General features: G+C 41.1%; 1 protein-coding gene across 3 annotated transcripts in view; it reads right to left on the bottom strand.

The window, feature by feature from the left end:
* Positions 1-219: 219 nt before the first annotated feature.
* LOC140238094 (poly(rC)-binding protein 3-like) overlaps positions 220-15394 on the bottom strand; it is a 236303-nt gene continuing 221128 nt past the window's right edge. For 2 of the 3 annotated variants that reach the window (XM_072318022.1, XM_072318023.1), the window contains 8 exons: positions 10388-10516; positions 9579-9653; positions 8602-8652; positions 6196-6280; positions 4381-4457; positions 2846-2895; positions 2294-2413; positions 220-765 (listed from right to left, as the gene is read on the bottom strand). In XM_072318022.1, the coding sequence (XP_072174123.1) occupies positions 414-765; positions 2294-2413; positions 2846-2895; positions 4381-4457; positions 6196-6280; positions 8602-8652; positions 9579-9653; positions 10388-10516 (939 nt within the window). In that variant the 3' untranslated portion in view covers positions 220-413. The remainder of the gene's footprint in view (positions 766-2293; positions 2414-2845; positions 2896-4380; positions 4458-6195; positions 6281-8601; positions 8653-9578; positions 9654-10387; positions 10517-15394) is intronic. The other variant, XM_072318024.1, reaches the window with a different exon arrangement.

Here is a 15394-nt window from a genome sequence, read left to right on the forward strand (position 1 = left end):
TGAGAGAGAGAGCACCTTGTACAACTTTCCCCCTTCCCAAACCTCTTCTACACTTCTGACATCATGGCACCCTTGTGATAGGAATTGTGTGCATCAGTGACAGATTTTATCTCTGTTTAACCCACCTCAATGAACCTTCACAGTTATGATTCCCCCCCCCCCCCCAAAAAAAAAAAAAAAAAAAAAAAAAAATGGGAAAAAATATCTGCATGTGTCTGAAATAGAAAACAATCCTGATAGCTATCAGGTATGACCACATAAAAGCACGAATACTGTTAATGGCATATAATCTTAGCATGTCACACTCTTGTCAGCAAGTGGCTGTATGTACATGTTAAATGCTTACCGACTACCTTAATGTACAGGATTTAAAATGGCATACTTATGTCGCTGTCACATCTGTTAACATGGATTTAGTATGGCGTGAATTTCTTGGAAGGGGTTGTCCCAGCTCGGATCTTGGTAGCGTACGTCGATTTGGCAAGTGAGCCGGCAGTGTCCAAGTTTATGATGGGTACTGACTTGAGGAGACTGGTCAGTGGAACGGTCAGCTGGGTGGGCGCAGACGTGACGGCCACAGCCATCCCAGCCGTGCCGTTGTTGTTGATGGTGGTGGAAGGAAGGAGGGTGAGGGGGTTAGCGGACAGGGTGGCGGAGGTCAAAGGTGAGGATACGACAGACGGAGACGTTTTGGAGGACGAGGATGAGGTCACACTGGTAGCAAAGGTCGATGGGTCGAAGGTCAGCCCCTTAGCTAGCTCGAGGCTGTGAGCAAGGCATGGGAAAAAAACATAACAAGATGAGGGGGAGATCAGGAGGAGGCTAGGGGGCATCCGGAGGGGCGTGGGAGTAAGGGGGAGTACAGTGGGACTGACGGAAACCAAACTTATGAAACATTGTATTTTGTGCTGGGAAGTGTGGGATTAGCATTTGGGAATGGAGAGAATCTGTGAGAGGAACACATTGTGGAGATATAGGCAGAGATGCTCTATCTCTGACAAAAATACTTGAGACTACCGGCAGAAAAAAGAGAGTGTGGGCACCAACAATGACAATGTGAATATATCAAGAGAGAAAGGGAGGATCCGAGAGGTATGACAAAGAATGTGGGAGGTATGGAACATGTGAGAGAGATTTAAGCAAGGATTTGGATAGGGTTTTCCACCACTCCAGGGACCACATCTGACATGGTTTACTTGGCTGATCTGAATGCTGTATGTCTGCTGAACCCTAACTGGAAACACATTGCTCAGGCACGTCGAACAAGAGGAGAGAAGTTCCCCTCATCCAGAGAGATTCTTCCTTGATGAAGATCTCATTCTTTGGTCGAGTCATACTGTACCACGAGCCACAGTTTTCCAGTTGAGCTTCAGAAGTCATTTCAGTCATTCGAGTGAGGTACAGTCTACCAATACCAGAGAACAGTAAGCACTTGTTCAACTACCGGTACGTATATAGCTAGGAGTACGGAAAACACAGAACGCGAAGAAGATGCATATGACATAACTACCAGCAACATCAGGACAGAGGATGGTCTCCATGGAAACATTGGAAGATAGAGAGATGCAAGCTAGAACTAACATCTCCATGGAAACATGAAGAGATGGTGAGATGCGCGCCAGATAAAGAAACACTAGGAGAGTGAGTGGTGGCTAGGTGTCAAGGAATCTCTGTACTTGTTATCAAGTGAGGGGAAGGAGTGGTCATAGAGTCCAAGTGCTAAGATTGTCATCAAGAGGCCTATGTGTTACAATTGGTCAATTCACGCTCCAATTTATCCACTCTATAGCAAACACGTTTTCATGTGATCCAACATGAAAAGAAATATCATGGCATTTTCAATGCTGTGTCTCACATCATGCAATGTGCTCAAAGCATTCAATTTGCCTCAGTGAAATTACTGACTTCATGTTTGCTTTCTAATAATTGTCAGCTGGTAAGAAAAAATGGTATTCTGTCACAGTTGTCTTCACTGGTGAACATCAGCAATAAGAAAAAAGTCTGCTTTAAATTCAGTGTGCCAAAACTGTTCTACCTTCAAATCAAATCAGGAAATCCTGTTATCACAAAAGCTGTCATCTTGATTTGTTGGTTTTATTTTGTTTATTGTTTGTGTTTCTTCTTCTCTTTTGCAGACAAATGTTTCTGCTTCCATCCATCCCCAAAAGATGAGGATCCCAAATATTCTCCCTGTTCCCCACTCTCTGCCTGCCTTAATTCTGGCTGCATCTCACCCCATCAGGAACCCATTCTCCCCCCATCATCCCTGGGAGGGGCACAGAGCTTCACTCACCTCGTGTTGATGAGACACTGGGCCACCGCCACCGACTCTGGCGTGCCTGTGATGGTCACCGACCGGTCCGTGCTGCCCTCCTGCGAGTTTGCGATCTTGATGTTGGCACCGGACATTTGTCTGAGGAATTAGGGAAATGGGGAAGAGGGATGTTACTGACCAGCTGTAATGAATAACTATTGCAAACATGTCTAAAAAAAGAAGGTAGCTACTATGGTTTACTGTATACAAAAAACTTCTTTTTCCTAAACTGTGACGCTGGATTTTTTTTTCATTTTAAATATATCATTTAAATGCAGCAATGTCATAAAAGTCATCACGCTTCTGCTTTTTTGAAAAGATCTTTGATAACGATACACATGAAAAAGTTGTGCTACATTTCTAAATTTCAATGAACATTTGTAGACACACACTCACTTACTACAACTTTCCAACTTTATTTGAGTTAAGTGTAATCCAAAGTATGTTGTAGTTTGACCTGTTGATTTTCAGTCAAGGTTTTGTCCTCACCATTTTCGACACCGAAACCATCATTACCTGCTTGTCACTCACCTAATTTCTTGGATCTTGGTTCCTCCCCTTCCAATCACACATCCAATCAGCTGCAAAGAAAACACAAAGAGACAGATGAAAATGCAGCTGTAAAAGTGTGATGACCAGGGAGGTGTAATCATATACTTCCCAACTCCATTATTACACCTAAATGTCAAAATATTGCTCATCTACCATCTTTGAGAAATTATTTTCATACATAACAAGAAATGCAAAATTCTTACCATTAAGTAAAGGAGATTATATTCAATTATCAATATATATTCAATGCTTTATGAATCTCAAGTAATATTACACCCTAGGTAATGTAAGATATCCCTTAAATCTTGCTTTCTCTCTAATATATAAATGTTAATGTGTGTTTTCCACACTAATTTGATATCTACACTATAACAAACATATCCTCGACACACTGTGAAAAGAGATGCAATACTTGGCAGTATTCCTATAAGTAACTGGTATTTTCTACATCTCTGCCATCAAAGCAAAGACAGAAGGATGTGGTCAAACTACATCTCTTGGTACACATACTGTAAAACCAGAAATGTTCACGTGCATTCTAATTTCACAAATCTCTTGAGAGCTAAGATTCGCAAAATTAAAATGCATGGGAAAGTTTTTGACTACACTATACGTATTGGATGCCAGTGGCAATTCACAAACATTTCATGCTGAGAAAAAGGCCGCTGACTCTGACTTAGGAAACTTTCTTGCTTCATAGTAATCTACGTATCTCCTATGTATCATAGACAGTGACAATCTCTCTGTCTAGTTTCTGTTTGTGTGTCATTAGAACAGGAGCTACTGGTATTTGATGACATAAATGGTATCCCGGGGTACCAAACAAAAATCAGCCATTTTGTTGAATTATTCATTTTTTTAAAAAGGTTGTACCCTGGGTGCCAAAAAGAGGAAATTATTTTGGTGCTGGAGCTAGCGCGCGCTAGCTACTGCACTGCACTGCACTAAAGCACACGCTAGTGGTATCGCAGCTTCCATGCACGCATAGTATAACATGCAGTCGCACGGGAATGACTATGTACACGCACACACAGTGTATGCATTTTTCTCTGGCTGTCCTCGAGTGGACGTGAGGTGGCGCTACACAACGCGGTTACCCGGGGTACCACGGTACACCGGGGTAACGCGTGATGCATCATTTAAGACCCAGTAGTGCGGGGACACTATGGAGTGGGAAGGGTGGCCCAGCTCAGATATAATCGAGAATCCCTGTAACGACTTGGGTACAGCTTTATCACTGATCTTCATGTAAGTACATACACAGCCAAAGAATCTCAACTGTAGTCAACTATAACTGATGAGCGTACACTTTGCTTCTCATATTCACTGACATGTGGCTGATAGGTGCTATTTGTGGTTTTTGCATGTACCTTGGTGGGCGGCCAATGAAGATCGATTTCATTGAGCCACTTATATTTCCCCATGCTACCAGGTCTTTACGGTTGCCGGGATTCTGCTCACTTCTCTAAAGTGACGAAATAAATCAAGAGTATGAGGGCGCTCTGTATTCTTACATGGTTTGGAATGGTGATTTCTTGCGTGGTGGCCTGTCCAGCGACTGGGGGCGTCTGTGCCTGAAACTGTGTCAGCGCTGATGGACGACCGGAAGGGAGAGAGAGAGGGGGGTAGAGATGAAGACAGTGTAGAGTCAGCAAACAGATTTAATATTTCAAATCCTGACATCGAAAAGGAACCTAATCAGTCAACTACAACAGTGCTTCTTCAGCTGCAAATCCTAAACACATGAAAAATCTTGCTTCGTTTTTCTCACTCACTCTTCAGCCCAACCTCATTCATATGTATATATTGTCTTTTGGCTGTCTATTTTGGATGAAAAAGCATCTGACAAACAATATTTATCATCTCACAGCAAAGAGAAGGCAATGTAGATGCAAGTTAATAAGAAATGTCCAACTTTAAGTTGGTTACTAATATAGGCACTGTCAAAATTTACTGCCAAAACTCAGAGTGATTGTGTTGCATGACAGCAGGTTTCTCCTTTGCTACGTTTATAACATGGGATGTCACAAAGTCAAACAGAGGTACTGATAAAAAAGTAAAAAGGAGAAGCTCCTAATTCCTTCATGTATACACTCACAGGTTTGAATGCATACATAACAATCCTCTGAATCAAGTTAGATTCAACAATCAGTCCACCGCTTCACCATGTCATGGACATGGAATAAAACATTTGAAAAATGTGTAATGACATCCTTACGCTGATAATCGACAATTCAGGCTATTTCAGTAATTGGCTTCATGGCAGTTACAGAATATATTTTTTAAAGGATATATGGAAAGTAAAATCCGACAGATTCAGAAATAGGAAAGAAACATAAACATACATATGAAAACTGAGATAAAACAGAGAGAGAGAAAGAAAGAGAGAGAGAGAGAAATTATACCGAGAGTCAATCAGAGAGCCAGACACATATCGACAGACACACACCCTGACAAACATAACTGTAGACACAAAACAAATACAAAAACCACAAGAGAATGACTATCAAATAAATCACTGGTAACAATGCATGATGCGGGCATACATTATATACCACAGGCAAAGAAACCCAACTTCACACTTCATATCATATTAGGATTAAGTCTTTGATGTATGAAATAGACACAAATTGGACGGGGGGGGGGTTGGAGGGTGAGAACAGATTTCTTCCTCTTGTAAACATCACTTCAAAAAGGCAGACAAGTTTCTTGGGTAACAGCAAAAACAAATTATTTATACTGAAAAAAGTGGTATGAAATAGTGCAAGAAACACATAGATGGATGTTTGACAAGACAAGTGCAGTGATACTGATGATAAAGAAGTTGACCAGAATACAAATTTTTAGTCCAGGGAGATTGAGGGTAGAGGGAACTTAAGGAAGGGGGAAGATGGAGGTATACTACATTTTAAAAAAAAAATATAATTGGAGCTGAGAGAGTGGTTGCTTTTTTGATGATGGGAACAATGAACTGGTTTTTGAAAGACCCTACAGCTGTGTCTATGGATGGGACTAGGATGGGGGGGGGGGGGGTAGACATCTTATCAGCCGACAGTGGGAAAGGAGATGGGTCTCCAGGTCCGCTATCATTAACATACACCTTTCTGCTTCTCAACTGACGATGTGACAGACATCCAAAAAAGGAATTAACACACTGAAAATGAGACTGACTGAACAGACAACATTGGTGGATGGAAGAGGACAAGGTGGACAAAGAGATAGATAGAAGGAGAGATAGAGGAGAGAGAGAGATAGAGAAGAGGTAGAGGAAGAGATAGAGAAAGAGAGATCTGAGAGGTAGAAAGGTGGAGATGAAAGGAGCGACATACCTGCAGGAGAGAATGGGGACTGTCCAGGGATTGCGTACGGGGTTTGCTGGTGGTGGAGGGCAAGTTGGTGGTGAAGCTTGGTTAACTGAAAGTAGACCACAAGAGAAAACCAAGATCACCGGGTGAAGAGAGGGGACACACACACAACCAAAAACCTTTTGATTTCTCATTGCAGTTTTCATCATAGGCATCCTTAGCTCACGAAAATGAGTTAATGTTGGATTGTTGCACTACTTGGGTATTTCATTACTCATGCAATGTTTTCAGAAGAGACATAGTCAATACAACTGTTGTGAGCAAGTGTATGAGAAGGAACCATTTTCTCTTGATAGAGATATAACAAGCTTTTTACTCTTGAAGTAGAAAATCAATGTGTAGAAATCCATTTTCTTTGATAATGCTTCCTTATCCTTTTCATTCTATCTTTCCCTTAAATGCTACAATATATGCACATTAAACATCTATCTATCTCCCCCTTTCTCTTTCTCCCGTCACTGACTTAATCTCTCTGTATTTTTCTCTCTTTGTCTCAATCACACTATTTTTGTGCAGTCTATCCCTCTCCACCTATCTGTAACCTCCTTCCCCTTTTTCCTAACTTGATAAAGTTTGAAAATAAGTCACCCTGCCAGACTCCAATTTTAACGCAATCAAGGGTATTTAGGGCAAAACATCCCATCTCGGATCTTGCTTCCGGAATAAATTCATCGTCCCTCTTTTTCTTCTCCATCTCAGGGCATGAGGAGCCTGGATGAACCAAAGGGGTGCATGGTGGAGTGTAACTACGGGGAGCTTTGACTTCAATGTGGGGCGAGGTGGGGGGGCCATGGATTCCCATGAGAGGGGGTGCATTCTTCTCTCCTCTTGGTCACCGGAAACAGGCAATGATGTCATAATGGACTGTTTGAAGGGGTCAATTCAGGGGGCTTCGCGAGGTGGTCCATCCCGTTCATGCTGCCACATGGCACTGACACTCATCTCACAATGCGGGTAATTCTCATCACAGATAGTGGAGGAAATATAGGCTAGGCTCTTTCTAAGCCAGTAAACTGGCAAGTGTTGTACCTCTTGTTCAATCCCATAATGGCACAGGTGTTTCATTGTGATCCTTTTGATTTCGCACAGATCTAAACAGTCTTCTCACTCCTAATATTCAGTGTCTACTGGCCTTTGTTGGCAGCGTTTAGGACATGCTTGGGAGAATAAATGGTTCTAGCAGTAGTGACAAGGAGTTGAAGGATAGAAATTTGGTAATCCAGGATGAATAAACTTTTTCATTGGTTTTATCTGCTAATGAGTGGTAACTCTGATGTGATATGTTCTCCTCTACAAGAAGTACTGGGCAGAGCGTGAAGTTTGGCGAGATGAAAGCAGAGATTTTGAGATCAGTCAGTTTGGCCAAAAAGAATGTTTTCATAAGGAATCCATTCAAGAGCAATGCTGTAAGGTTATCAATTGAGTAGTCACACAACCAAAGCTTTTGGAGAGTGCTATATGACTTGCTTGTTACACTGAGGATATGACTGCTAACTGTAGTTTGCACTAAGTTGTATGACAAGCAGTTCAGAAAATAGAAACGCCCCTTCATATGGATTTTCTTGATTAGTATTGTACGAAAATTGTTGTAGAGTGAAAACTTGGATAAATCTTGAAGGAAAATATCAAATTTTCTATAATGTGGTCAGGCATGTGCCATTTCACTAATGTGCCTTTGTAAACATTACTCTTTGATATTTGTGTGGTTATTTGTGAGGGTCATTGTGATTGCTTTGTGTGTATAAAAAAGGCACTGTAAGCAGTACAGTCAAGTTTCATCTACCATAATCGATGTTCAGTTTGTTGGCAATATTTGACATTTTACCTCCTTTTCACATTTCACTATTTATCTGAAAATATCCCTACAGCATTCAGCGCACATTTTTCAGGGCAAGAAAACTGCCACAGTAAATTTTGGGAGCAGATACATGCAATCTTGATTCACCGGCCTCTACCCGTTTTCAGAATTCAAGAAGGAATCATAGGTTGATATCCCAGCTCACATTGCAGTCCTGACATTAGCCTCAAATCAAATCCATTGCAAGCCCTTATCAAGACAATCATCATGCACTTGAAATAATGGGTTTTGTGATGATGCCAAATGGATAAGTCTCTGTCCATCCGACGAACCTCGTCCAACCCAGACTGATTTCTGCACTCTGCCATAGCTCTACAGATCAGGAAAGCCGGCCCCTCATACCATCCAACCCCCCTCCCCTCCCTCTCCACCCACCCCACCCCTAACATCAGTCTCTTGATAATGCATATATGCAAATGACAGGATTTCATCGAAGGGGGAATATTTGAGATGGCTTAATGTGCTGATAGAGAAGAGGGCCTTGGTAGGGTTGGGGGCAAAGGGATACTCACATCTGGTTGGGCAAGAGCATAGTTTCCATGTACGGCGTATGGCTGCTGCTGCTGGATGCACACACATGAACAAAAACAACAAAGGTTGATTCCTCACTGAGAAAACAGATTCTATTCTTTCTACAACAGCAAAAACAATAAAAAAAAATGTAATGGACAAGACATTCTGTAGGTTTCTCTAACCTCTTTGATGAAATTTCAGTTTCTTGGAAATACAGGTATTCTGGTAAAGACTGGTAACTCTAAATTGATATTTTTACTGCCAAGAGTCAATCTTTAGGTGATCACACTGCTCAGTATCAAACTGTTTAAGGATGGAGAAGGCAAAACACTGTGTCTCCTCACTATAGGACAAATCTCCTCCAGAATTTCTTGCTGAATATTCCCCCCTCCCCCATAACAATAACTGCATTGAAAGTTTAGCCCAGGTTGCAGACGGCAATCGCAGTAACTCTTCTGGGATAAGCTGACCACGTCACAGCAATGACAGCGAATATCTTTTCAATTGCTTCTAAATCTATATGAATGTTGTTACCAAGAGAATTGATATGGCTCTCTGATCATACCAAGGAAGCTCCCACTCTAAGACAGCTGTCACACCATAATACCGTCTTTAGGAATATTTGTTGTCGCAAAAAAGAACAATAAAAAAGAACAGACAAACAAGAGTTTGAATCCTAGTTGCAACTGCCACAAAATAAAATTCAGCAGTTTATTCACTCTCAATTTTGAGAAATTGTGGTTTCTGATAAACTGCCTTGTACATCTCCATTTATTTGAACTTTGGGTAGTTTGACTCAACTTCACTTTATTTCTTCTTATTTAACCTGGGGGTAGTTTTGTGGTAAACCTTCCTCAGTTTGAACCTTTCATGTAAACTTATTCATTACAAACTTTGACTCGAAATAAGCTTGAGCCATAGATGGGTAGGAAATGAAGGAAATGTGCAAGGTCATGCACGGATGCTGAATACTCACTGAGCCGCCTGCGAATATGATTGGCGCTGACGCGGGCTTTGGACGGTACGGAATGGTGGCCCCCTTCGGAGGTGACTAAACATGACAAACATAGACAGAAACTTTAAAATGTAGTTATGGTGAACTATCCACATGTAAGTAGACACATGGATGGAAATATGACAGGATTGTAGAGTGGATAGATAGCCTATTTGCTGATGGGCTGAAGGCAGTTACATGTATAGGGTGCAGAATTTATACTAAAGCAGACTGGCGAGACAGTCATTTGTACAAACATTTATCTGTCTATCTGGCTTGTCATATATCTGTCTTGCTTTGTAAGCATCTCATACATTCCCACTCGTGGTCTTGTATCTTCTCAAAGTTATTTGGTTGATCACCTCCACACAGCTAAGCCAAACTCAATCAATTTGGGAAGAGAGTATGTTGCCTATCCCTCCATCTGCTAAAGAAAGCTTGTATCAAGTTTGGGAAAGTTTTTAGACCGGACAGAATGACACAGGAGTTTAAACTGATGCCATCTTCAATGGCTTGATAGTTCAAGACGACAGGACGTTGTGATGTGTGGAATATCATCAACCCTTTGTTGACAGTGCCCTCATAACCTGTCATGTGTACATGCTGGAGGCGAGTATTCGATTTGGAATCAAAGAAGGGTGAGAGTTACTACTTCTCACTTTCCCTTTAGGCGAAGTTGCTTTTGTATTCCTACATACATACCCAAGAATGTGGGATGGAGCAACTTGTTCCACTGAGCTTGTGCCCCAGAAAAAAATGGTTGTCTCGAAAGGTTACAGGTTATACCTTACCTCAAGCATGACACAGCAGACTTGGTAGATAGCTTTGGTTATTGCTTCGGGTGTTCCTGAGATAGTGACTGCTCTCTCCGTTGAGCTCGGTAGCATCTCGCTCGCCACAGTGATGGATGCGCTCGTCGTCTGTATGGACGGGGAAGGAAAAATAAACATGACACAGATGCCGTCAGGCTCCAGATCACATTCAAACATGAATGTGTGCCCTGGATGTGGCCTAGGTGAGCAGCATGCCATTCTCCCTGTCTTATGAGAGTAGTTCTCTCTTTTGTTTTCTTTCATTACGCACCGTTTGCATTCTGCATTTTGTTTCAAGCTTCCTCGGCTGCGAGATGGCACTCGATGTGTCGCCTGCACCACTCTCTTGCTCTGGTATGTGGAATATGCATCTCTTCTCGATGTATACACTTACAACACAAACTCAAGTTGTACCAGAAAGTTTCACTGACAGATACATAAATATCAACTTTCAATCAAAACTTTGAAGGTCACAAATTCATTACTTGTCACTAGACGTGGTACTCTTAAAAAAAATAACATCAGAGATTTGGGTCACTGTTTATTCATCTTTTGAGTTTTAATCTATTTGGGTTGAATTGATATAATTGCCTCAGGACAATAAAGTAAATTACAGCCTTTCAGGAGTTTCATTATATCTTCCTATTGCTTACAAATGAAACATAATACCCCTGCAATTCAAGCTTGCATCACAGTTGCATTAGAAAGCAAATTCCCTAATATTTCTAGTTCATACATGCACAATGATTTTTTTTTTTCCATTACCAATTTTGAATTAATGACAGATAACGTCAAGCGTACCAGGTAAACAGCACGGTAGCACGGTCTAACATCTGAGCATTTTCACTCTGCAATTTTCTGCAACAAATAGAGCGAATGCCGGTATATTTTTTTCCTCTCTCCCTCTCATTTCAGTGATACACCATTAATCTGGGAGAAAATCACTACCAATTTCAGAAGACACTGACAGATTACTGGTGCAGTGGATACATGTAGACCGTAGCTTTGAGATCTCTGAAAGGTAAATTACTCGCTGATGACAATCGGCATTACGGTACTCTGCAACCTCCCCCCCCCCCCCCCCCTCCCAGAGTTGCAATCTCCGTGATGAGAAGGTGATCCAGGGCACCAAATCCTTGCCGTTGAGCTCCCTCTTTGTTTTCCTTACTTTGCTGCGCAAACTTGCCGACCCCGCTCTTGGATTTTCGTCAATCACTGCAATTGCTCTGAAGGGGGATGGCAGCTCCTCTCAAAACATGCAAATGAGTTCCGGTCTCTACCCCAAAAAGTACGCAATGGGGACACGAGGCTGCCATGCTTCAAGTAAGTTTTGTTTTATTGCAAAGGCCCTTTCATTTCTTCAATCAGACATGGACCATTTTTAGGAAATGCTACTTAATTAACTTTACTTGAATTGTAGACATACAGTGCATTGTGCGAATACCTCTCGACTTTGACCAATCACATTAGAAGTTGCGGAAACACCATACTACAGGGTCGTCTTTTCCATAGAGTTTAATTAGTGATAAAATGCTTCATAATAGCAACTGATGTGTGTAGTTAGTCTGCACATACTTTCCCCATTCTTGAATAACTTGTGACTCACTGCCCAGTGATTGGGAAGTACTCCATTATCTCAAAGTTTAAAATTCCGTATGAAACATGACACAAACCTGAGGGATGTACATCCAGATACTGCCCAGTCCATACAAAGATTTTGTAAAGTTCTCTACAGTGCACCCTTTTTTTAAAGAAGAACCCTGGACTGGGAATGTATCACCAGAGCAAACAAGCTGATGGACGTGAGATTCTGAATTTTGCGTCATACGCTGCAGCCATCCTGCCTTTGCTTTCTGGGAATTTGATTGCTTAAAACAGCTGCACTTCAGCGTATTCTCGCTCAATCACCGAGAGAGGTAGGACGATTGGCTCGCTATTCCAACGAAAACCCTAGCTGGATTCATCCCTGGCCTTCTCGCCGGTCTTCAATCTTCCCCTTTACACCACAAACCTCGGAGACAAAATCTCTGCTTTAGTGCCACTTCCCTCAATTCATTTATAGTCGAGAATAAATTTCCTGTTGGCTGATTAATTCAATTTGGAGTCGTTCTGTTCCCAATTGATAGATCTGCGACCCAATGCAACTGGGCTTGCCACGATTTCTGGAGCTACTGGTGTCTTTGGTGGATGCTGAAATGAAACTAGTTTGGGGAGTGCACTTTCCTAATCCCTCTAACACAGCACAAGGCTTCGGTGCTCGCTTGAAATTGAAGAAGTGGAGTTAGGTCAAGTCTGTGAGTTATCAGCGCACTGGCACTATACCATTTCCCCCCAACAGCAAGACTGTTTTCTTTTTCTCAAAAAGTATAAATTCAGGCACAGGTTGCTCAAATATCATCAATTACTGTCACCCAATGTCTGCTTCATTTGTAACAGTCACTTTGTTATCTTGATATACTTCTTGGTAACATGTGGTAAAATGTGAGCACCTTCTGCGATGAGCAAGAATGTCTCTAATAGATTTGTTTGGTCAAAAACCTGCACCAAGCGAGGGCGCCTCGCCAAATGTTACATGAAAGAGAGCGCCGCTGTACTCTGCTCGCAAATGAAATAAGAGCAAAGACGAGGCCTGATGAAATGCCGGTGTAACATTGCAAGCATCATCCAACGGTCAAGAGTAAAGAAGTTTAAGGATAAGTGAATAACAAAAGGTCTTGTCTGAGCAAAAATAAAAAATAAAAATCATTAACTACTAGAAAACAAAATTGTTTACTCCCTATGAGGACATGACAACTCTCTTGTATGTCTTTTTAATGTTAGTGTAACAATTAAATTGCTATATGAGGGCCTAAATTACAAGGCACTTTCAAAAGACAAATGTTATTCAAAGTACACAGAGGGGTCAAAGACATTATTGCAAGAAAAACTACATATAAATATTACAAGTAACATAATAATATTCTGCCTTAACACAATCTATATAATTATTATAAATAGGTTTAAAAAATACAGATATTGTATAATAGTCTAGGGGATCTAAAGACGACTTTGGGTAGCAGGCAGTTGATGTGCCATCGTGCCCCTGAATTCTTAATCTTCTTTTGTCACCTGATGTGGTGCTGAGAAAGTGTACTGCCACACGAGGTATAAGCTATTCAATAAAGAAGACAGCATGGGCGTGCATCGCTTGTGTATACACAAACCTCCTCTAACAGCTTTCTGCTCTAAGCTATGTTACGAGTGGGATCTATGATTGCTTTCACTGTTATGAAAGGCCTGGCAGATGTATAGACATCAATTGTTGATGGTGTATTCATACAAGATATGAATAATGAATGATTCTGCAGATTTTTGAGGGGCAAAACTGTCTTTAGAAACAAATAATTTCCATCCTTGAGCTGACAAGGTTAGATGAAAATGCTGCTGATAAAAAAAAAGATAATATATTACTTGGAATGCTGTAAGAACCAGTCTGTTTATACACAAACAGAATACACTCAGAATGTAAAGACATATATACAACTTCTCTTGCTTTGGCAAAATTCTTACACGTATCATTTGCCTACATCTCCCTTATACTCTACCTTGTAACATTTACCCATGCTGATTAAAAAAAGAAGAAGATTTCATAACTTCAGTTAACCAAGAATGATTTATCTGCTTGAAAAAATAAGTTTCTTTCATAAAGTTTAGTTTAATGCTGGTTGTTAACTCATTAAATTTCCATGCTTATGTTTTCATTAACCATATCTGTTCATTCATTCATCTCTTAAATCTTTTAATCAATTTGTTATGTGCATGTTTATCTATTCACCTGCCCATCCTTTCTGTTCAGGTATTTTTGTGTCTAGAAAAAAAGGCTTGCATCCTTGTAAATCACTCGGTCTCCATTCTGCCGTGACATTTTGTGGAGTCACTCGCAACGGAAGAAGATGTTGAATATTTAAGCTGTTGAAATTGACGAGGGCGGAAACCATCTCCGTGACAAGTGGAAAAGATTTCAGACAGAAGAAAGAGAAAAGACGGGTTTCAGTTTGCTACGCACACAGGACAGCGTAAGGACAGGTCCCTTTTCAGACACTCTGTTCCACTGAGTATTGCCTCTACACACCCTTTGGGCTACATCCACATTAATTATTTGTATCTAATGGAATATATGATGAGAGCGAGAGAACGACATGGAGTCGGAAGAAGAAGGATGGGCAGAAGTAGAGGGTGCCAAAATCATTGAGACTACATCATCACTGGTCCACATTTCTATACAGGAAATGAATTGGTAGCTTACCCTTTAACACATCTTTTTACAGTTTCATGAAATAATAAAGTCTTATGTTGGCATCTAACAACTACCTACCACTCCATTTACAGCTATACAGCATACATCATCACCAGGTTCACAACTCAAATGAAAATTTACAAAACCTTTGAAATTCTTTGACCCCTTTAAGCTAGCTTCATTTTTCTCTCAATAAGAATGAAGTATAGCTGAGAATCTACATAAACAATGGTGCATTTTTGCTTAGTTGTCCTTCTATTTTAGATTAATCAGCCATCAAGGACTGTCATGACTGTTTGTGTGGGCTATGCTCGACTTCAGTATGCAAACATTCCACTGAAAATACTATGACTAATACCCAGGACACATATTCTGATAGATGCAATAGGTTTTCATTTCCTTCCTGGAAATATGCATATATTCAGCACGCTCGTACCAAACTGCGGAACAACACACTAAAGGGTGAAGTGACAGCATGTCAGCATACACGTAGACATCAGGTTGGTAGCTAGTAGCAACTTGGATGACAGACAGCCAGTGAGCATCCTACGACCCCTCCCAGGAATCCAGACCACTGACGATCAAACCAAGGGGTGATGAAGAGGAGGATGTACGAGACCAGGGAGAGCCAAAAATGATCCCCTCCTATCTAATCTACATGATTTAAGGCTCAGTGCAAGACTCATCCCGAATTACCACCATGGAAAAAA

This window comes from Diadema setosum, chromosome 14 (genome assembly GCF_964275005.1).
Source record: "Diadema setosum chromosome 14, eeDiaSeto1, whole genome shotgun sequence".
NCBI classification, from domain to species: Eukaryota; Metazoa; Echinodermata; class Echinoidea; order Diadematoida; family Diadematidae; genus Diadema; species Diadema setosum.